Below are 24499 nucleotides of genomic sequence, written 5' to 3'. Positions count from 1 at the left end.
AGAACTCCTTGTTCTTTTTGCTGAAGGTAGTCCTTTATGACCTTGGCCATGTGTTTGTGTCCATCGTCCTGCTGCAGAATGAAGTTGAGATCAATCAGATGCCTTGCTGATAGTACTGTGTGATGGATAAGAATCTGCTTGTACTTCTCAACATTGAGGATTCCATTAATCCTGACCAGATCACCAATTCCATCAGCAGAAATTCTGCCCCAAACTTGCAGGGATCCTCCCTCGTGCTTCACCGTTGGTTGCAGACACTCATCCATGTAGTGCTCTCTAGCTCTTCTATGGACAAACTGCCTTCTAATTGAGGTAAAAATTTCAAATTTTGACTCGTCAGTCCAGAGCATTTGCTACCATTGTTCAGCACCTCAGTCCTGTTTTTGTGCATAGGTGAGCCTCTTGGCTGTGTTTCCTCTTTGGAGGAATGGCATTTTGGCAGCAACTCTTCCATGAAGATTACTTCTGACAAGTTTCTGTGAGTTCAGAGTTGTTAGCTGTGCTGGACCTCTTCCAAATTAGAAGGGACGTCAGTTTGATGCATCTTTCATCTGCTGCACTCAGTTTCTGTGGCTGGCCACTGTGTTTCTGGCCCTCAACCTGAGCCATTTCTCAACCTGACCCATTTCTTTGTGCTTCTCCAGAAAAGCTTGGACAGCACATCCTGAAACTCCTGTCTGCAGTGAAATTACTGTTTGGGAGAGAACTAGCTGGTGCAGGATGACCACCTTGTGTCTTGTTGCTATGCTCACTCTTGCCATGGTGTAAGAATTGATGATTTGAAGGTTAAACTGTCACATCTGCCACACTCTCAACTTTTACTGTGGTTGTTCTTTGACCGGTTTGATTTCTTCCACGCCCTTTCCTTTTCAGTTAATCAGTTTAGTTCATTCAGCTCATTATGACATTGCTAATTAGCATTCTGTTTGAATTCTTTGTTTATTCTTGCACTGGGCTATATGGCCTAAAATAATCAAGTTTTTATTTGAAAATGGTCTATAAATTAATATGTTACTTTCTTTAACAAAATATTCCCTTTTACACTTAATTGTTGTTTGGAAAATGAATGTTTGCAAATCTAAATATGCTCTTTTCTGCTGGTATACTATTTCAGAAGACAAAAATAAACATCTAATACAAAATTTATATTAAAAATCTAGGGTGCCCTAGACTTTTACACAGTACTGTAGGAAGCAGGAGTTAATTAAGATGTGTAAATAACAGTAAATCTGAAGGAGTTAGTTCCTTGAGGAAATGGGGAAATTATGTCATTGATCATTAGCATCATTGATAAATTGAGGTGCTTTTTTTTCAGATGAAGAAGCGATTAGAACTTACTGGCTGAACGGGTAGGAGAGCTAGGAACTTGTAACACATTTAAATAGTACTTTGATGTAAAGCTGAAGGTAGGCCTTCAAAGTAGGATTAGCCTACAGAATTTTTTCAAGACAGGCATAGAAAGAATAGTTCAATAGTCTTCTTCAGGCTTATAAATGAATACAGTATATTGCAGTTAATTGGGACCAGTACATTTTGGCCCAATGAACAGGCCGAAGTTTTATGGAAATAGTTAAAAACGCATACAAAAGACAAACTACCATTTAATAGAGAAGCAAATTATGTATTTAAGTGAACTACAGAACAAATAAGAACATTACCAATACTACTACAGAACTATAAAACTGTTTCTAATAGTTATTGGCAGAGGTATTCATCCAGTGTGCACTGCCGTGTTCTTTTGATGGACTGTAAATGAACAAAATCAGCACAGACACCTAAAGAGATAATGGACTGACTTCATACAATGTTTTTGGCAATTGCATCCTCCAAATCTTCATTTTCATTGTAACATTCCAGATTGATTATAGATACCTTCAAATTCTTCATAGTGCCTAGCCTCTTGAAGTAGTAAAATTGCTTCATTTTCACTCCTGGCCATTTCTGGCATCTCCAAGCCAAAACAGTTCTGAATTGTCTTACTGCTTATTTCTTACCAACTATCAGTGACAAAAAACACTGCTTTTTGATCACAGACAGACGTAACTGATGCTATTTAAAAACAGTTCACTCTAAGCATGGTGTAGTGTCAAATGGCTACACAAGTGCACATGACTGACTGTAGCTGGAAACTGTTTGGCAGCAGTCTCCTGTCCCAATTAAGTGGCCCCGTGCCCCAAATAAATGAAGGTAATCTTGGCTATTTTCACGATTAGGTTTTGTTCTTTAAGAGTTATCCCAAATAAGTGGTTGCTCTGATTAACTAATGGCCCAATTATTCGGAATCCACTGTATCTGAAATGTATTCTGAAAGCCCTACTGTTTCAATCCATCAGAACCACTAACTTATATTTACTTCCTTCAATCTCGATATTGTCAGCACAAGATGCAAGAGCACTGACTCAGTGCAGACAGCCTGAGATAGTACAGAGAGGTGCACTAGTAGGACATTTGCTCCCTCCCCCACCTTTGACCCTTTAAAGCCTGGCCTCTCCCTGTCACATATTTAGTGTAATTGATGCTCTTCCCACCACACAACAGTACCACATTTTAATGAAGGGAGAAGAATCGGTATTGATCATCCAGTTATAAGAAAGATGTTATTAAACTAGGAGTGTAGTAAAGATTTACCAGGATGTTGCCTGGACTTGGGAGCCTGGGGTACAAGCAGAGGTTGGGACTTTATTCCCTGCAATGTAGGAGATTGAGGACTGACCTCACAGAGGTACATAAAATCTTGAGAGGCATAGTCCTTGTCTCAGGGAGTGAGTGCTAAAACAAGAAAGTGTAATAGTGTCACAGATCAGAGTTCAGATCTTATCTTTGGTCTGGGAAAGAGTTAGCCTCAGAAGGGAAGGAGCAGGCGATAGGATGAAGGGGAGATGCCAGCTGTTGTGGAAGCTGTGACAAGGAAACGGTTAAAATTACGTGCTGACAGAACAGAATGGAGTCACTGCACAATCTCAGGCTGAACCATACTTTGAGAGGAAGACTTCCCTTTGTGCAGTCTTTTCTTGAGTGTGGAAGCCCAGTAAGGCAAGGGTCAAAATGATAAGCTGACAGAGACAGTGTTCAGACATAGAGCAGTCACCCAGGCTGAATATGGCCCTTGAAAGCTTCACGATCTTGTGCAGCCTTTCTTTTGAAGCCTGAGAACCAAGGTCACCAAGCATACCAAGACAAGATAAAGATGCAAATGAAGGATTCTAGGGCCAAACTTACAATTGGACCGATATTTTACTCAGCCCCAAGTATCACTGACTTTTAACACAGATTTAATTGGTTATTAATACTTGAAATATGCATTAGGATTGGTACATACATATGCAAATGATGGGATCAAAATTGCATACAAAGTTTCTACTGTATCAATATCTGTGTCCAACAAGTCAATTTCTGTATAAAAATTATATTCCTTTATTCAAACTTCAGAATAGTCTGGTTCAGAACAGGGGCCAAGCAGTTTCCTTGTGCACAAGTAAAGTGTGAGTGAGGAAGGAGTGCAAGTTGTCAGGGTCCAGTTAATCAGCAACAACACTGTCATCTTTATACCCAAAGAGTTAGTCATACTGTAAATGCCACCAGCTGAGCCCACACAGTGTTACGTAGTTCCTATGGTACTCACGTAGAGGAGATGCTTGTTGGCACTGGATTCCTGGAGCGCACTGAAGACTTTAATGATCCCATGTCGCGCGTTCTGCTGTCCGACAAGGTTCTGCAGTGCATCTGGGAAAGCACAGCAAGGGTTAATTAATAGCTCTTGGTTCACATCACAAGATTTGCAGTTGACTCATTGTAAGGAAGATTGCCTCAAGAAAGGAAAGAGGTTACAGACATGTCAGATATAACCAGCAGGTCCGGATTTTGCTGCAGAATTTACCATCTGTATTTTGCAAAATTGACAGCATTATCAGGATGGTTGCACCAGCGTTGGTTAAGGGGTAAGCCCTGAGGTTATTGCTGCTAACTGAGCACTTCTCAGGTTGTGCTTTTACATTAAAATGATGTAAACCAACATGAATGTAAACATTATAGTGCATTAGTCCCACTGTAAAATACACCGAAAAACAAATGCTTCCTGACAGAAAATGCTGGAGGAACTCAGCAGGTCAGACAGCTACGGAAAAGAGTAAACATTCAACTTTTCAGGCCAAGACCCTTCTTCAGGACTGGTCTCGGCCTGAAATGTCAACTGTTTACTCTTTCCCATAGATGCTGCTTGAGGTGCTGAGTTCCTCCAGCATTTTGTGTCTCTCTTTGGTCTTTCAGCATCTGGAGACATTCTCGTGCTTGTGCTTAGTTACACGGTATCAGGGTGTGTATTTAAAAGGAGGCGATACGGCGGTGTAGGGGTTAGCCCAGTGCTATTCCAGCTCCAGCCATCCAGGTTCAATTCCCACCGTCACCTGTATGTTCCCCCATGACTATATGGGTTTTCTCCAGGTGCTGAGGTTTCCTCCCACATTCCAAAGACGTACATGTTATTAGAGTAATTGGCCAGATGGGTGTAACTGTATAGGCCAGAAGGGCTTGTTCCCATGCATATCATGAAACAAAAATAAATTAAGTACATATTGTAGATCAGCAAACTTTGCCTCTGAAAATGGAATACAGTATTAAGTACATATCATAGAATCATTGCATGAATATTTCAAAATAGTGAATCATTTGCAAATAAAAAGTTCTACTTTTAATTACAGTTTGAGCATCTGCAGCATCTTTAGTATTTTATGTAATGTATAAGCACAATTTAATAATTGCTTCTTTTGATCTACTTTGACTTCATTTTAATTTGACTTTAATTTCCTTCATTTGCTTAGCTGCTCAGCCAGTTTGATGGCATCACAGCTGTTGGATGCCAGAGATCCCTTTGACTTGACACCTGACACCAACAGGCACTGGGAAAGCAAAGTTGTTGCCATGGAAACCACTAAGAACTTTGTCCACCTGTCAATCTGCCTACTTCCAGGTCTCCAGGCACAGCTCAACAGGCACCCCTCTGGTCTTGTTGCTGAATACACCAAGGCACTGCATCTCAGGTTGTGCTTTACAACCAACCATCTTAAAATGACCTAAAACAACATGAATGTAAACATTGTAGTGCATTACACAGAGAAACAAATGCTTCCTTACAGAAAATGCTGGAGGAACTCAGCAGGTCAAGCAGCACCTATGGAAAAGAGTAAACAGTCGACTTTTCGAGGCACTGACTCAATCAGGATAGCAAAAAGAACACAACTAAAAGTTCCATGACAGGAGGGTAGCCGAGTGCAAGGCATAAAGAAAGTTCTATTTAATGGATCAGTATTGAGGATATTGATGAAAACAAAAGCTGGTGAATGTTGTGAACCTGCTGATCCATGTCCCAGGGTTTCAAAAGAAATTGATACAACAGATGGCATTGATTTTGATCTTCCAGAAAATCTCCAGATTTTAAGAATGGCCCCGGGAAACTGACAGACAAAGACAAACAGAGAAGTGCAAATCTGTAAAGATGGTCATTAGATAAACAGAAGTTCTTATAAGGACATGGGTACAAGGTGGATCTTAACAGGACGAGATAAGGTTGACACCAAATTATAAAATAATTATAAAAGAGTAAAAGGAAGGTGAGAGTTGATACTGGACCACTGGAAAATGATGCTAGTGAGGTAGTAATGGGGGACAAAGAAATGGCAGATGAACTTAATGGGTACTTTGCACTTAAGGTGGATAAGTCACCTGGGCCAGATGGACTACATCCCAGAGACCTGAGAGAGGTTGCTGAAGAGATAACGGATGCATTGGTCGTGATCTTACAAGAATCATGATTCTGGCAGAGTCCCAGAAGACTGGAAGATTGCAAATACAACTCCACTCTTTAAGAAGGGAGGAAGGCAAAAGAAAAGAAATTATACACCAGTTAGTCTAACCTCAGTGGTTGGGAAAGTGCTGGAGTCCATTATTAAGGATGAAGTTTCGGGGCATATGGACACTAATGATAAAAATAAGTCAAAATCAGCATGGTTTCTGCCAAGGGAAATCTTGTCTGACAAATCTGTTAGAGTTCTTCAAGGAAGTAACAAGCAGGGTGGACAAAGGAGAGGCAGTGGTTGTTATTTTCTTAGATAGGCGTTTGATAAGGTGTCACACATGAGGCTGCTTAACAAGATAAAATCCTATGGTGTTACAGGAAAAATACTGACATGGACAGTGGAATGGCTGAGAGGCAGGAGGCAGTGAGTGCAAATAAAAGGGGCTTTTTCTGGTTGGCTGCCAGTGACTAGTGGTGTTCTTCAGGGGTCAATATTGGGACCGCTGCTTTTCACATTATTTGTCAGAGATTTATATAATGGAATTGAAGGCTTTGGGCAAAGTTGATACGATGATAGGTAGAGGGGTAGGTACTGCTGAGGAAGCAATGCGATCGCAGCAGAACTTAGCCAAATTGGAAGAATGGGCAAAAAAAAGTGGCAGAGGTGCAGAGGGATTGAGAGTCCTCATGCAAGGCAAATGCAATGTTGGCATTTATTTCAAGAGGAAGAGAATATACAAGCAAAGAGGTAACGCTGAGCATTCATAAGACACTAGTCGGGTCCCATGGAGTATTGTGAGGGTATCCAGAACTAGAGGGCACAGTCTCAAAACTGAGAGGTGACCCTTTAGAACAGAGTCAAGGAGGAATTTTTTTTAGCCAGAGAGTAGCAAGTCTGTGAAATGCTCTGCCACAGATTGCATGGGTATATTTAAGGCGGAAGTTGATCGTTTCCTGATCTATCAGGGCATCAAAGGATATGGCGAGAAGGTAGGTGTATGGGATTGAGTGGGATCCAGGATCAGTCATGATGAAATGGTGGAGCAGATTCAGTGGGCTGAATGGCCTAATTCTGCTCCTACGTCTTATGGTCTCATGGAAAAGGTGATAAATAGTTGTGTATTTTGTGCAGTAAATAACATTGCAAATAGGAGGTAAACAGTGTATACAGACTGTTTGGATCTTCAAAATTATGTTCTAAGATGCCAAATAAAAAAGATGATTTCAAAAGATTCAGGCTGAAAGGATTGACTAAAAATTGATTAGTGAACAGAAAACAAATGATGGTAATAATGTGCAATATCTAGATCAGCAGGCTACTTTGAAGTTCAGCATCTGAATTGATTAGATGAGGAAATGGTGTACAATGTATTCAGATCTGGTAATATTAGAAAACTGGATGCAAAAGACAGGCAAATTAAATCAGTGGGTAAGAAGCTGTTAGATTGAGTATTATATGGAAAATCTGGATTTATCTGCTTGCAGGCACAGCAAGCAATTAGACAATCATAGTTTTTATTAAGAAGAGAACAAAGTAACAAAAAGCTAAGAAGTCAGTCAACAATGATACACAAGCCAGATGAGGCCATAATTGGAATATTTTGTACAGTACTATGAACAAATTTGAACTGCTGACTTGAGGAAGACATACTTAACTTGGGAGAAAGCGGTAGTGAATTGTCCTATCAGGAGAGATTGCACAGACTAAACCTGTACACACTCGCAGTTGGATGAGGAGAGACATGAAGTGTTCCTTCTCAAAATAGTGCATTGGCCAACATGACTTATCCTTCACTCAAGAGGTACTGTGAATATTTGTGAACTTTTTCCAACTGAGGTAATGGGCGTTCACTCACTGAGCGTATTAGAGAAAGGCACAAATAATGGGGATAATAAGGCAGGAGATCAACTAACATCTAGCTAAATAGGGAAGCTCTCATAAAGGAGACCAGTCTCATCCCTATTTCTTACCCACCCTGGGCCGATCAAAATAACACAAATATTTTAAAATAACGAAAACACTATCACTGAAGCTTTACAATCTATTCCCATTAAAAAAAACCTGACTGGATATGGATCAAAACAAACCAAACCCTTTCATTAATGAACAAAGGGAGTACTTAAATGATTATTTTCATGCAGAAAATTAATAGTACATAGAAAGTCCTGCCAAAAACACAGCAGGAGAAAATAAATGCGTAAGTGGAAATGATTAGGGAATCTCTCTGTGAACGCTATTGAATAATAAGTACAACTAGACCATAAGACATAGGAGCAGAATTAGGCCACTCAGTCCATCAAGTTCCATCATGCCTGATTTATTATCCCTCTCAACTTCATCCTTCCGCCTTAGATGCCCTGACTAACCAAGAACCTATCAACCTCAGCTTTAAATATACTCAGTGACTTGGGCTCCACAGTTGTCTGTGGCAATGAATTCCACAGATTCGACACCCTCTGACTAAAAAAAGTTCTTCATCTCTGTTTTAAATGGATTTTCCTCTATTCTGAGGCTGTGCCCTCTGGTTCTAGACTCACGCACTACAGGAAACATCCTCTCCACATCCACTTAAGACTAGGCCTTTCAATATTTGACAAATTTCAATAAGATCCTCTTGCATTCTTCTAAACTCCAGTGAGTACAGGCCCAGACCCATCACACTTTGCTCATACATTAACCCTTTCATTGCCAGAGTCATTCTTATGAACCTGCTCTGGCTCTCTCCAATGCCAGCCCATCTTCTCTGAAAGAAGGGTACCAAAACTGCTTACAATAATCCAAGCGTGGACTAACCAATCCCTTATAAAGCCACAGCATCACATCCTTGCTCTTACATTCTGGTCCTCTCGAAATGAATGCTAACAATGCATTTGCCTTTCTTACCACTTGTAAATACAATGCACTTTTGAGATGAACACCACTCTGACAAAATCAAGGCAGATCTCACTTTGTAAGCAAAATGAAATGGGGCCAATCTAAAGCATCATTATACCTGTTCACTACAGTCCTTGTGCACTATTTATAAAGCCTAATCACCCTTTGGGTGTACAGGTATGCTGTAACCTCCAGTAAGACCCATGGAGGTGGTCAGTGTCTCTACGTCAATAAGAACTGGCGTGTAAACACCTTGGTGGTTACGGCCCACCGCTCGTTGTAGATAGTTTTAAATGGTGAAGTGCAGGCCCCCGTACCTATCATTGTGATTGATACTATTTCCATTCCCCCTGCACTAGTGCTGGGGAAGTGTGCAGGAACTCTGCAGCCCCAAGCTACTCACCCCAATGGTTTCTTTACTGTTGCTGGTGACATCAATCATGCCAATTTAAAAACAATCCAGCCAAATTTCTATCAGCATGTCAATTTCACAACCAGAGGACAGAATAGTTTAGACCTGGTCTATACTGACATTTGTGGAGTTTACAAGGCTGTCCCACTCTCACCTCCAACAATCAGACCATATATCCATTTTGCTAACCCCTGCAAACAGACCACTGGTTAAACAAGTCAAACCAGTTTACAGGGAGATCAGGACTTGGCCAGAAGGTGCCACTACAGCGCTGCAGACAATTTCAAACGCACGGACTGGAGTACATTCATGGAGGTGGCTACCTAAGATCATCAAGTCAACATTGATGAATATGCGAGATTGGTGACTGGCTACATAGGAAAATGCATTGAAGATGTTACCATGATTGATCACCACACTACCAGAACAAACCAGGCTGCAGAGACTCAGGCACTGCTTAGGCATTGCGACACGGCCTCCTGATAACGGGATAACACAACTCTAAGGTCAACAAGAGCCTTGCTTTCCCGTGCCATCAGAAAGGCAAAGTGAGAGTACTCACAAAAAAATTGAGACACCAGGGACACTCGGCACAGTTGGCAAGGTATACAGTCCACTCTGAACATCAACCACAGTGACACTTCCCTTCCTGAGGGGCTGAAAGCTTCCTATACACAATATGACGCAATGAATGATATGACATCAAGTAAAGCCCCCTCTCCCTGAGGAACAGGCACCCTGTCTGGCTGCAGCTGAGGTGAGGAAGATCCTAGTCAGGGTAAATCCACACAAAGCTGCAAGGCTGGACAACGTAGCAGGTCAGGTGCCAAGGAATTGTGAGGCCCAGCTAATCGAGGTCTTAACGGACTTCTTAAACATCCATTGCAACAGTGCACAGACCCAACAGGCTTCAAGGCAGCCACCTTCATTCCAGTGCCCAAGAAAGTGACAGTATCTGGCCTAATTGATTAGCGCCCAGTGGCACTGATCTCAACAATCATGAATTGCTTTGAGTAGCTGGTAATAGATCATACAAAACCCCACCTTCCAAATACATTGGACACTTTCCAGTTCACCTACCGCTCAAACTGGTGAACTGATGATGCCATAGCCATGTCCCTCCAACTCTGTCCTGTTCCACCTAGGATGTTGTTCATTTACGTCAGTTTGGTGTTTAACACAACCATCCCTCAGAGGCTGGTGGGTAAACTGTCCTTGTTGGGACTCAAGACCCCTCACTGTAATTGAATCTTGGACTTCTAGACACTGAGACCCTAGTCAGTCCGTGTTGGCAGCAATATCTCAAGCTCCATCATGCCGAGCACTGGCGCCCCCGAGGGCTTTGTGCTCAGCTCACTTCTGTTCACGTTGCTGACTCATGACTGAACTGCCAGATCCAGCGCAAAGCACATCGAGTTCGCCGATGATACAACAGTGGTTGGCCTCATCAGCAACAATGATGAATTGAGGAAGAGAAGTTTGTCAAATATTGTGAGAACAACAAACTAAGCATCACCGTGGACAAGACAGAGATGACTGTGGACTTCAGGAAGGTGCAGGTTGACCACTCTCCATTGCGCATCAATGGTTCTGCTATAGATAGAATGATGTGCTCCAAGTTCCTTGGTGTGTACATAAAGGACAATCTAACCTGGACTCACAACACGTCCACAACAGTAAAGGAGACACAGCAGTGCCTACACTTTCTGAGCAGATTGAGGGGTGCATAGCTCCCCGCCCCATTCTAATGACTGTCTACAGGAAAACCATAGAGTGTTCTGTCTAGCTACATCATTGTGTGGTACAGAAGGTCCAAGGCACCAGACCAAAAGACCCTACATTGGATAGTAAAAACTGCCAAGATGATCACCGGGTCTCCCTCCCTCCTATTTGAGACAATTACTGGGAGCATTGTAGATGAAGGGCCTGAAGCATTTTTGAGAATGCCTTCCACCCATCCCACAATATCTTTGACCCACAACCGTCTGGAAGGAGGTACACAAGCATCAGGACTAGGCCTGCCAGACTGGGTAACAACTTCTTCCCCCAGGCTAGTGAATACCCTGCACCACTAAGACCTAATCAGCAGGAGAGTGAGCTATTTACTGTTTATCTGTGCTGTGCACTTCAGAACCATTTTGAATTATATTGTATTAACTTATTTGTGGTATTATTGTTTTTTATGTGTTGTATGTGATAGATATATTGTGGATGCACTGTGGTCCAGAATCAGGTTTATTATCACTGGCATGTGATGTGAAATTTGTTAACTTAGCAGCAGCAGTTCAATGCAATACATAATCTAACAGAGAGAGAGAAAAAATAATAATAATAAATAAACAAGTAAATCAATTACGTATATTAAATAAATTATTAAAAGATGTGCAAAAACAGAAATGCTGTATATTAAAAAAAAGTGAGGTAGTGTCCAAAGCTTCAATGTCCATTTAGGAATCGGATGGCAGAGGGGAAGAAGCTGTTCCTGAATCGCTGAGTGTGTGCCTTCAGGCTTCTGTACCTCCTACCTGATGATAACAATGAGAAAAGGACATGCCCTGGGTGCTAGAGGTGCTTAATAATGGATGCTGCTTTTCTGAGACACCGCTTCCTAAAGATGTCCTGGGTACTTTGTGGGCTAGTGCCCAAGATGGAGCTGACTAGATTTACAACCCTCTGCAGCTTCTTTCGGTCATGTGCAGTAGCCCCTCCATACCACACAGTGATGCAGCCCGTCAGAATGCTCTCCATGGTACAACTATAGAAGTTTTTGAGTGTATTTGTTGACATGCTAAATCGCTTCAAACTCCTAATGAAGTATAGCTGCTGTCTTGCCTTCTTTATAACTACATCAATATGTTGCGACCACGTTAGATCCTCAGAGATCTTGACACCCAGGAACTTGAAGCTGCTCACTCTCTCTGAGGAACATTGCTTCATTTGATTGTGTATCTGTACTGTCAGATGACAATAAACTTGAACTATTTACTAAGATGTATCCCAATATTTATAGTTTTATCCTCACATACTGTGTTGGTCTCAAGGCAGGTCAGTAAGAAAGATTGAGTAAATTGGGAAAGTTTTGTACTTGCAACTGATTAGATTCTGCTGTTTCAGGAACCTTACCATACAGTCCAAGAACAACCAATAGCATTATAGGACACATCTTTGGAAATGTTACTGCCCAGCCAAAATTTAATGAGAACCAGATTCAGCCATCTGTTCAATACACATTCATTTACAGAAGATCAATATTTTCTACAGTGGGGTTATCTGTCTTTTGTCAACCAATGATGAAATGGCCTTCCAGAAAAACTGAGAAATGTGCATTCAATTTATGCCAAATTATAGGCAAGCAGATTCATTTTATATGAACAGTTGGCGTGGAAAAGATGTGCACTGTATGAAATGCCCAGAGGTCAAATCATAATTTTCTGACACACTACAGTGTTCAATCTTCCTGAATCACTTAATCTAAGTCTCAAGTCAATATCTTTTATATTATTTAGAAAAAATGAATGTTTTTATTCTTTTTGTTAGCCATATTATTTGGGGTCAAGGATGACTTGCATCCACTCTGATCTTGGGGTTCTATAATGGCTGATGAGGATAATTTGGGAACCATGGGGTCTTCCACAGGTAGGGAAGATGGGGATTGTGAGTGGGTGGTTTGCAAGATGGTTTGCTTCTTTTGCATGCCACCTTCTGACATAAAGCAAGGGTTATAGAGACCTTAAGTCCCACAGCACCTGTTCAAGAACAACTACTTCCTGGAAACCACTCGGTTCTTGGACCAACAGGCACAATTCTAATCACTTTGCACTAAAATGGACTTAGTTTTCTTCTAATTGTGTTCTCTCTTGTAAATATTGTGTTAATTTATCTTATTTTATGTTTTTTCTTGTAAATGCTGCTTATGTGATGCAGCAGCAAGTAAATTTTTCATTACAGCTGTACACAAGGGCACTTGTGCACATTAACTCAAGTTTGAGACCTGCTTTTTGTGTACTTTAAAAACAGATCCCAGCATCTGCAGTTTCAATGTGCATGACATAGCCTGGCCAACACAGCTAACTACGTGCAAATAGTGGATGAGCTGATCTCCAATCACAATATTAATCTATGGCAAGTGCAACAGAAATATTTAAGCCCAAGAGGAGAAGGCATGCTTCAGTGTTGCACTTGAATGACCAGTAACGAATGCACTTTATCCACAAACACGAAGCTTGATTATGCAGAGGAGTGCTTACAATTCATCGCTGTAGACACTCGGGCTGTGTCATCTGTGTTTCTGGCACACAGAGCTTAGTACAAAGGCCAAAACCATAGAATTCACCTGCACATCTGGTTCAATGGAAGCACTACCTGAATTTCAATCACTTGGAGTGTGCAATACAGTGTTGCAGGGTTGACAGGTGATTGACAGGAATCAGAATAGAAACCAGGCTTTAAGGTTTGCACATCGACACAATTCTGCTTGGCTAGTAGGACAATTTTCCCAAACCCTATACTAAAGGGTACAGGAGTGGGGAACACAATTAGAACACTCATTTCATCAACTAAATTACAAGCTGTTTCTTTAAAACAAAATCATTTCCTGTTTCAGAAAGGGATATGTCATTAGAAAACTGCAGCTGGTGTAATATTTTAAGAATGACAGCTGATAAAACTATTGCAATTAGAAGCACAGAAACAGACCTCAGCCCATCATGTCCCTGCCAATCTAAGAATAATATCTGTACAAATCCACCCAAAAAGGTCCATCTGTAAGCAAAGTGAGTTAAAACGGTCATAGGTACTTTCAGAAATCTGACTGGATGCCACACTCACTTGTTCCATTCTGCTTTTTCGCATTGTAACTAGCACATACTAACCTAAACATTGGCAAATTTTCATGGATAGAATCCTTCTTGATCAAAGATTTATTGAAGAAAGATTCTGAGAATACACAAAAGGCATCCTTGTTGAAAGAAAACCATCCATGATTGAATTAAAAATTGGCAACCATTCTCTATTTTAGCAGCTCATAAACAGTGACATAATACCGACTGACTTATTGCCATCACATTGCTCATCTTCAGTTATTTGGAAAAATATTACACTGTGAACATTTGTTAATAAATTGATTATTACTACTAATCATTTTGCAGAACCGGCTAAAATCAGTGGCTTGCACAACTCAATTTAAGGCACTCCATGGCATACCTGGAATGTTATCAAGCAGTTTCTGCTGGGCCTTGTGTTTTGTCTCCAACTGTTGTTGCTCAGTTCTGGCAGCTGTAGGGGATGCTAATTTCCCATTTGGCCAGAATGCATCTCGAAAGACATTGATGTAGCAAACCAGCATCTGTTCACTGACCATCCAGTTGATGGTGTCACGGATCTGCCTGAAATAAATGTTGCCCATTAATTTATTACTGTCAAACAATAAATGGGTTTACAGTCTAGATTTTTATTTTATGAAGGGGAAAAAAGTCAATTTTAAGAATACAGTTGATTACTCTGAGAGATTGAATGTTATCGTTCCATTAGAGTAACGCAAACAAAATGCTGGTGGAACTCAGTAGGTCAGGCAGCATTTGTGAAGGAAAATAAACAGTCAACATTTCAAGCCAAACCCCTTCATTAGGACTGATTATGCTCCATTGGAGTACTTAGTTAAATGCACAATTTGAAAATGTCTGCTTCCCACCTAACAGGAAGCAAATATAGCAGATCCAAGTCCATATTATCTTCCAATATGTAAATAAGTTGTACACTGATTTTATGAGTCTCCCTTTACCCCACTATCCCATGTGCCCATGAGACTGGGATTCCCTAAGAGAGCTGGTATCAGCAGTACACTGGTTAATCAGGTCTTCATGTGGATTTAATGCCTAGAAAAAAAAAGATTTTTTTTTTCTGGGAGCTGAACACACAGCGTTCTTGTATCTTTTAGGAGCTGAACGTCCAAGGATACACGGTGTATCTGAAGGATAGGCAGGTAGGCAGAGGGGGTGGCGTGGCTTTATTAGTGAGAAATTACAGTAAATCATTAGAAAGAGGTGACATAGGATCAGAAGGTTCAGAATCTTTATGGGTTGAGCTCAGAAATTGCAGGGGTAAAAGGACCCTGATGGCAGTTATATACAGGCCTCCTAACAGCTGCAGTGATGTGGACTACAAATTACAACAGGAAATAGAAAAGGCTTGTCAGAAGGGCAGTGTTATGATAATTGTGGGGGATTTCAACATGCGAGTGGATTGGGAAAATCAGGTCGGCACTGGATATCAAGAGAGAGAATTTATAGAATGTCTGCGAGATGGCTTTTTAGAACAGCTTGTTGTTGAGCCCACTAGGGGATCGGCTGTACTGGATTGGGTATTGTGTAATGAACTAGTGGTGATTAGAGAGATTGAGGTGAAGGAACCCTTAGGAGACAGTGATCATAACATGATTGAGTTCACCGTGAAATTTGAGAAAGAAAAGCCGAAATCCGATGTGTCGGTATTTCAGTGGAGTAAAGGAAAGTACAGTCGCATGAAAGAGGAACTGGCCAGAGTTGACTGGAAAGAGACACTAGTGGGAAGGACGGCAGAGCAGCAGCGGCTGGAGTTTATGTGAGAAGTGAGGAAGGTGCAAGACAGGTATATTCCAAAAAGAAGAAATTTTCGAATGGAAAAAGGATGCAACCGTGGCTGACAAGAGAAGTCAAAGCCAAAGTTAAAGCAAAGGAGAGGGCATACAAGGAAGCAAAAAATTAATGGGAAGACAGAGGATTGGGAAGTTTTTAAAAGCTTACAAAAGGAAACTAAGAAGGTCATTAAGAGGGAAAAGATGAACTATGAAAGGAAGCTAGCAAATAATATGAAAGAGGATACTAAAAGCTTTTTCAAGTATATAAAGAGTAAAAGACAGGTGAGAGTAGATATAGGATCGATAGAAAATGATGCTGGAGAAATTGTAATGGGGGATAAGGAGATGGCGGAGGAACTGAACAGGTATTTTGCATCAGTCTTCACTGACGAAGACATCAGCATACCGGACACTCAAGGGTGGCAGGGAAGAGAAATGTGCGCAGTTACAATTACGACACAGAAAGTACTCAGGAAGCTGAATAGTCTAAGCCATGGATGACGAAGGACATTAAGGACATCCTGAACGCTAAAAAGAGGGCGTTTAGAGATGGAAATAAGGAGGAGCTGAGGACAATACAGAGGGACCTGAAAGCCAGGATCAGGGAGGCTAAAGACAGGTACAGGAGGAAGCTTGAGTGGAAACTCCAGCAGAACAACATGAGAGAGGTCTGGAGGGGGATAAGGACCATCACTGGGTTTTGGCAAACTAGCAACAGAGGAGCTGAAGGCAGTGTGGACAGGGACAACGAACTTAACCTGTTCTTTAACAGATTTGACATTGTGACCCCTGCCCATCCCCCACATGACCCATCTGTTGTCGGCCCCCAACCAACACATATTCCACTCTCCTCTCTTACCCCTCCTCACAATCCCTCACCCTGCTCATGACTATACCCCTCCCCCACACAAAACCACCGCGGTGGGATTTACGGCTGAACAGGTGAGGAGACAGCTGAAACATCTCAACCCAAGCAAGGCTGCAGGACCGGATGGTGTCAGTACCAGGGTGCTCAAAGCCTGTGCCCCTCAGCTATGTGGAGTACTTTGCCATGTATTCAACATTAGCCTGAGGCTCCGGAGGGTTCCTGTACTGTGGAAGATGTCCTGCCTCGTCCCTGTGCCGAAGACGCCGCGCCCCAGCGGCCTCAATGACCACAGACCGGTGGCATTGACCTTCCACATCATGAAGACCCTGGAGAGACTTGTTCTGGAGCTGCTCCGGCCTATGGTCAGGCCACACTTCGATCCCCTCCAGTTCGCCTACCAGCCCCGACTAGGAGTTGAGGATGCCATCGTCTACCTGCTGAACCGTGTCTACGCCCACCTGGACAAGCCAGCGAGCACTGTGAGGGTCATGTTTTTTGACTTCTCCAGTGCGTTCAACACCATCCGCCCTGCTCTGCTGGGGGAGAAGCTGACAGCGATGCAGGTGGATGCTTCCCTGGTATCATGGATTCTTGATTACCTGACTGGCAGACCACAGTACGTGTGCTTGCAACACTGTGTGTCCGACGGAGTGATCAGCTCACTGGGGCTCCACAGGGGACCGTCTTGTCTCCCTTTCTCTTCACCATTTACACCTCGGACTTCAACTACTGCACAGAGTCTTGTCATCTTCAGAAGTTTTTGGATGACTCTGCCATAGTTGGATGCATCAGCAAGGGAGATGAGGCTGAGTACAGGGCTACGGTAGGAAACTTTGTCACATGGTGTGAGCAGAATTATCTGCAGCTTAATGTGAAAAAGACTAAACAGCTGGTGGTAGACCTGAGGAGAGCTAAGGTACCGGTGACCCCTGTTTCCATCCAGGGGGTCAGTGTGGACATGCTGGAGGATTACAAATACCTGCGGATACGAATTGACAATAAACTGGACTGGTCCAAGAATACTGAGGCTGTCTACAAGAAGGGTCAGAGCCATCTCTATTTCCTGAGGAGACTGAGGTCCTTTAACATCTGCCGGACGATGCTGAGGATGTTCTACGAGTCTGTGGTGGCCGCTGCTATCATGTTTGCTGTTGTGTGCTGGGGCAGCAGGCTGAGGGTAGCAGACACCAACAGAATCAACAAATTCATTCGTAAGGCCAGTGATGTTGTGGGCATGGAACAGCACTCTCTGACGGTGGTGTTTGAAAAGAGGATGCTGTCTAAGTTGCATGCCATCTTGGTCAATGTCTCCCATCCACTACATAATGTACTGGGTGGGCACAGGAGTACATTCAGCCACAGACTCATTCCTCTGAGATGCAGCACAGAGCGTCATAGGAAGTCATTCCTGCCTGTGGCCATCAAACTTTACAACTCCTCCCTTGGAGGGTCAGACACCCTGAGCCGATAGGCTTGTCCTGGACTTATTTCATAATTTACTGGCATAATTTACATATTACTATTTAACTATTTATGGTTCTATTACTATTTATTATTTATGGTGCAACTGTAACGAAAACCATTTCCCCCGGGATCAATAAAGTATGACTATGACTAAGGATAGATAAATCTCCCGGACCAGATGGAATGCACCCTCGTGTTCTGAAGGAAGTAGCTGTGGAGATTGCAGAGGCATTAGCAATGATCTTTCAGAAGTCAATAGATTCTGGCATGGTTCAGGAGGACTGGAAGATTGTAAGTTTCACTCCGCTATTTAAGAAGGGGGCAAGGAAGCAAAAAGCAAATTATAGACCTGTTAGCTTGACATCGGTGGTTGGGAAGTTGTTGGAGTCGATTGTCAAGGATGAGATTACGGTGTACCTGGAGGCATATGACAAGATAGGCACAACTCAGCATGGTTTCCTTAAAGGAAAATCCTGCCTGACAAACCTATTGCAATTTTTTGAGGAAATTACCAGTAGGCTAGACAAGGGAGATGCAGTGGATGTTGTATATTTGGATTTTCAGAAGGCCTTTGACAAGGTGCCACACATGAGGCTGCTTAACAAGATAAGAGCCTGTGGAATTACAGGAAAGTTACATACGTGGATAGAGCGTTGGCTGATTGGCAGGAAACAGAGAGTGGGAATAGAGGGATCCTATTCTGGTTGGCTGCCAGTTACCAGTGGTGTTCCACAGGGGTTCGTGTTGGGGCTGCTTCTTTTTATGTTGTACATCAACGATTTGGATTATGGAATAGATGGCTTTGTAGCTAAGTTTGCTGATGGTAGGAAGGTAGGTGGAGGGGCCGATAGTGCTGAGGAAACAGAGAGTCTACAGACAGACTTGGATAGATTGGGAGAATGGGCAAAGAAGTGGCAAATGAAATACAATGTTGGAAAGTGTATGGTTATGCACTTCGGCAGAAGAAATAAACCGGCAGACTATTATTTAAATGGGGAGAGAATTCAAAGTTCTGAGATGCAACGGGACCTGGGAGTCCTTGTGCAGGATACCCTTAAAGTTAACCTCCATGTTGAGTCAGTTGTGAAGAAGGCGAATGCAATGTTGGCATTCATTTCTGGAGAAATAGAGTATAGGAGCAGGGATGTGATGTTGAGGCTCTATAAGGCGCTGGTGAGACCTCACTTGGAGTACTGTGGGCAGTTTTGGTCTCCTTATTTAAGAAAGGATGTGCTGACATTGGAGAGGGTACAGAGAAGATTCACTGGAATGATTCCGGGAATGAGAGGGTTAACATATGAGGAATGTTTGTCTGCTCTTGGACTGTATTTCTTAGAGTTTAGAAGAATGAGGGGAGACCTCACAGAAACATTTCGAATGTTGAAAGGCATGGACAGAGTGGATATGGCAAAGTTGTTTCCCATGATGGGGGAGTCTAGTACGAGAGGGCATGACTTAAGGACTGAAGGGCGCCCATTTCAGAACAGAGATGCGAAGAAATTTTTTTAGTCAGAGGGTGGTGAATCTATGGAATTTGTTGCCACGGGCAGCAGTGGAGGCCAAGTCATTGGGTGTATTTAAGGCAGGTATCTGAGTAGCCAGGGCATCAAAGGTTATGGTGAGAAGGCGGGGGAGTAGGACTAAATGGGAGAATGGATCAGCTCATGATGAAATGGTGGAGCAGACTCGGTGGGCCGAATGGCCAACTTCTGCTCCTTTGTCTTATGGTCTTATGGTCTAAATAGGTGCTGTCTTGAAACTGACACAGAGCCAGATGCGGGAAGCAGCAGCAGAAGTGGTACACCACAACCTGCGTCACCTGGCCCAATATAACATTCGCCATTAATGTGAACATAAAAAATAGGAATAGGAACAGGAATTGGTCACCTGGCCTGTCAAGCCTTCGCCACAATTCAATATGAACATGGCTGATCTAGCCATGGACTCAGTTCCACTTACCTGCCTTTTCTCCATAACCCTTATTTCTTCTGCTATGCAAAAATCTATCTGTGTCTTAAATAATGTATAAATTTATGAGGTAGCCTCTACTGCTCCCCTGAAACAAGAATTCCAGAGATTCACTACACTCTGGGAAAAGCAATTCCACCTTATCTGCATCCCAAATCTATTCCCCTGAATCTTGGGGCTATGTACCTAGTGGAAACAATACTCCTGCCTCTATCTCATCTAATCCTTTCATAATTTTATACATTTCTCAAAGATTCTCTCTCACTATTCTGAATTCCAGTTAGCAGAGTCCCAGCAACTCAATCTTTCTTCATAGACTAACCCCCTCGTCCTTGGATCCACCTTGTGAATCTCCTCCATACTATTTCCAAAACTAGAACATCTTTCCTCAAATCAGGAGACCAGAACTGCACATAGTACTCCAGGTATGGCCTCACCAGTAGCCTGTACAGTTGCAGCATAACCGCCCTGCTCTTAAGTTCGATAACTCAAGCAATGAAGATCAATGTTCTATTTGTTTTCTTGATACCCTATTGCAATTGCAAAGTACCCTTTTGCGATTCATGCACAAGCCCTCCCAAGTCCTTCTGAACAACAACATGCTGCAATCCTTCACTATTTAAATAATAATCTGATCTTCTATTCTTCCTTCTAACGCATATGAGCTCACACCTACTAACATTGCACTCAATCTGCCAGACCCTTGACCACTCACTTAAGCTATCAATATCTCTCTGCATCCTCTGCACAATTTGCTTTTCCAGTCAATTTAGTGTCATCAGCAAATCTAGATACATTACACTCGGTCCCCTCTTCCTAATCGTTAATGTATACTGTGAACAGTTTTGGACTCAGCACCAACTCCTATGGCATTCATCTCACCAAAGACTGCCAACCAAAGAAACACGCATTTATTCCAACTCTCTGCCTTCTAGTACATTAAGAACATAAGAAATAGGAGCAGGAGTTGGCCATATGGCCCGTCGAGCCTGCTCCGCCATTCAATAAGATCATGGCTGATCTGGCCATGGACTCATCTCCACCTAGCTGCCTTTTCTCCATAACCATTAACCCTATTGGCTACTGGCTAACAAATCCTCTTATTCGTGTTGATAAACTACCCCAACTCTATGAATCTTTATCTGATGGATTATTTGTTTATGTGGCACCTTATCAACAGCCTTCTGAAAATTCAAGTGTACAATATCCACCTGTTCCCCTCTATTCTCCACTGTGCTCGTATCATCAAACCAAAGGATTAATCCTAATACAGTAATGACTGCAGAAGGGCAGCAGGTGAACCCAAAATGATTCCAGTCTGCTAAAGCTGCAATGTACGACTATACTCAGTAGCTACTTTATTGGCGTATCTGCACCTAATAAAGTGGCCACAGGAGTGAGGCCCACTGTGGCCTTCTGCTGCTATAGCTGTACCAGCTCAAGGTTTGACATGTTGTACATTCAGAGATGCTCTTCTGCACATCACTGTAGTAACATGTGGTTATTTGAGTTACTGTCACGTTCCTGTCAGTATGAACCAGCCCTACCATTTTTCTCTGACCTCTCTCATTAACAAGGCATTTTCATTCACAGAATTGCTGCTCACTGGATGTTTTTTGGTTTATGCACCATTATCTGCTCACTGGATGTTGCTTTACTTTTTTGTTTTTTGCACCATACTTTGTAAACTCTAGAGAATGTTGTGCCTGAAAAATCCACAAGATCAGCATTTTCAGAGATACTCAAACCATCCCGTCTGGCACTAACAATCATTCCATAGTCAAAGTCACTGAGATCACATTTCTTCCACATTCTGATGTTTGGTCTAAACAACAACTGAACCCTTTGACCACATTAGCATGCTTTTATGCATCGAGTTGCTGCCATATGATTGGCTGATCAGATATTCTCATTAACAAGCAGATGTACAAGTCTACCTAATAAAGTGGCCACTAAGTGTGTTTACAAGACAGAAGGCAGTCTGCAACAATATGAACTGCTCCCAGTGTGATTAGGAAATGGCTGAGGGCACCGGATACAGCAAAGTTTATAGTACGAAACAACATAAGGACTACAGCAATACACACAAAATGCTGGAGGAACTCAGCAAGTCGGGCACCATCTATGAAGGTGAATACAGTCAACATTTTGGGCCGACACCCTTCATCAGGATCATTTTAAATTGGTAAATTAGTTAATTATTGTCACATGTACTAAGGGATGGTGAGAAACTTTGCGTGCCATCCATAAGGATCCTTTCATCACATCAGTACACTGAGCTGGTACAAGGAAAGTTCAATAACAGACTGCAGAATTAAGAGGTACAGTTACTGAGAAAGTGCAGTGTGGGCAGTCTATAAGGTGCGAGGCCATAATGAGCTAGATTTTGAAGTCAGGAGTCCATATCATAGAACAAGAATCAGCTTTACCTCCTGCATAGAGAAAGGTTTCAGCTTCTGCTAAATGTTCAGTCATGATCATCTCCAGCAAGAACGAGTTGAACCAATGTCCTTTGTCACTTAATTACATTACGATTACTAAATTCTCTACTATGAGTATCCTGAGAAGTGACCAGGAATTCAACTGGACTGGTAACATAAATACTGTAGCTACAAAAGTAGTTTGGAGACTGTGTATCCTGCCAGCAACTTGCCTGCTGTCACTCCAAAGTCTCCCCACCATCTGCAAGACATCAGTTGGAATGATGCAACACTCTCCATTTTTGTTGGACAGCACTTACAAAACTCAAGAGCATCCCAGGACAACGCAGCCCACTTGTTTGGCACCTAGTCCACCACTCTAAACATTCCTGCTCTCCATCATTGGACCATGTTGCATTGTATGCTATCTACAATGCGGTGCAGGCTCGAAGGGCCGAGTGGCCTACTCCTGCACCTATTTTCTATGTTTTCTATGTTACAATACACTTTGTAGTTAATCATCTAAGCTGCTCTGAAAGTTCCTTCCAAACCCATACCAGCAAGGAGGACAAAGATAGTTAGCTTTATTTAGAATTACTAAATTTATAAAATAATTATTTAATAAATTACTTTATTACATAATTTAATGAATTTATTAAATATAAAGATATTGCTTCAAGGGCACCAAGCACGTGGGAAGACTATCTCAGACTCCGCTACAAAATGTTGAGTTGGTATTAAATCATTGTTCAATCATTGCACTCCCTCCCAACAACACAAACAAGGACAACAACAGGTCAAAAATGTGTTTCACCACCTTCTCAAAGATATTCAGATATAGGCAATAAATAATGCTTTATTTAGAATGCCCATATCTGAAAAATTGGAAAATGGCAAGTACATCTCCAAAACCTTTCTGCTATCTGTAGGGCAGAAGTCAAATGCAAAGAAAAAAAAAGCCCAGTGGAACCATTCCTGCATCCAGACTTCTACTTCCAAACATCTCCTGAGCTCTGTGCTAATAATGGTGTTGAAGATATTCTTGGTCTGTCACTCTAATTGATGCAACCAATTTGAATAGAAGATAAACATATACACACTGCTTTCTTGCTCACAGTGCTTGTTTTTTTGATAAAAATAATTGAAAGTTGAAAAGTTATGGATCTGAATATGTAGTTTACAAGTCCCCAGAGCAGTTAATTCTGAATATAAATAAGAAAATGATTAAATGTAGTGCACAGAATTAAATAATGGCAACTGACATTACATGACCTTCATTTTCAATTAATCCAAGCAATCTTCATAACACAATGTGACAACGAACCCAGCCAGAGTTGATTAAAGTGTGACAGCTACCTTTCATGGACAGTTTAGTTAACTGTGCTTAATCTTTTCACATTTGAAAGTTCAGTCTAATTTCCAGCAATTTTTGACCACTTTACTTGATTTACTAGGAGCTTCAGCGTGACTGTGATATATAAAAATCCATTTGCTGCACTTAGCGGTTGCCAAGTGAAGTTGCAACCATTCGCTTTGACACTCCTGTCTGGCTAAGTAATTAGATGCACATTGTGAGGAGTCAATGCTCACAAATCTTTGAGTACATGCATGAGTAGAGTTGGCTATGGCCCATCCAAAAATTCCTCAGATTGAACGATTGCCTTGACTTTCAGAAGAAGGACTTGTCGCCCATGCTGCCAGTACCCTTCCCTGTTCTATATCAAACTATTTCAGAGAGCATCTGCAATATCGCAATATCCAACTTCAGACTTGACCTGCCCGGAGCATGATTCCAAACTTCTACTGCAAACATTTCAGCTTAGGACCCTGGGGCCCAGTACTCGTAAGCAAACAAGCTTGTTTTTAGATATCAGGCTTGATCCTTTAACAGGCATTTAGTGGTTTTGGTTTCAGTTTATTATTGTCACATGTACCAAGATACAGTGAAAAGCTCGTCTTGCATCGCATTTATACGGATAAAATCATTACACAGTGCATTGAGCTACAATATGGTAAAACAATAACAATGCAGAACAATATGTAAAAACTACTGAGAAAGTGGTGTGCAGGTAAATATTACTGGTTTAA

General features: G+C 42.0%; 1 protein-coding gene across 6 annotated transcripts in view; it reads right to left on the bottom strand.

The window, feature by feature from the left end:
* Window positions 1-24499, bottom strand: part of snx25 (sorting nexin 25) — a 309072-nt gene that overhangs the window by 10216 nt on the left and 274357 nt on the right. For 5 of the 6 annotated variants that reach the window (XM_072257752.1, XM_072257750.1, XM_072257754.1 and 2 more), the window contains exons 18-19: window positions 14281-14462; window positions 3623-3723 (exon numbers count right to left, since the gene is read on the bottom strand). In XM_072257752.1, the coding sequence (XP_072113853.1) occupies window positions 3623-3723; window positions 14281-14462 (283 nt within the window). Of the gene's footprint in view, window positions 1-3622; window positions 3724-14280; window positions 14463-24499 lie in introns of those variants that run through there. The other variant, XM_072257755.1, reaches the window with a different exon arrangement.

Source organism: Mobula birostris, chromosome 5, assembly GCF_030028105.1.
Source record: "Mobula birostris isolate sMobBir1 chromosome 5, sMobBir1.hap1, whole genome shotgun sequence".
NCBI classification, from domain to species: Eukaryota; Metazoa; Chordata; class Chondrichthyes; order Myliobatiformes; family Myliobatidae; genus Mobula; species Mobula birostris.
This window is presented reverse-complemented; position numbering and strand designations above follow the sequence as displayed.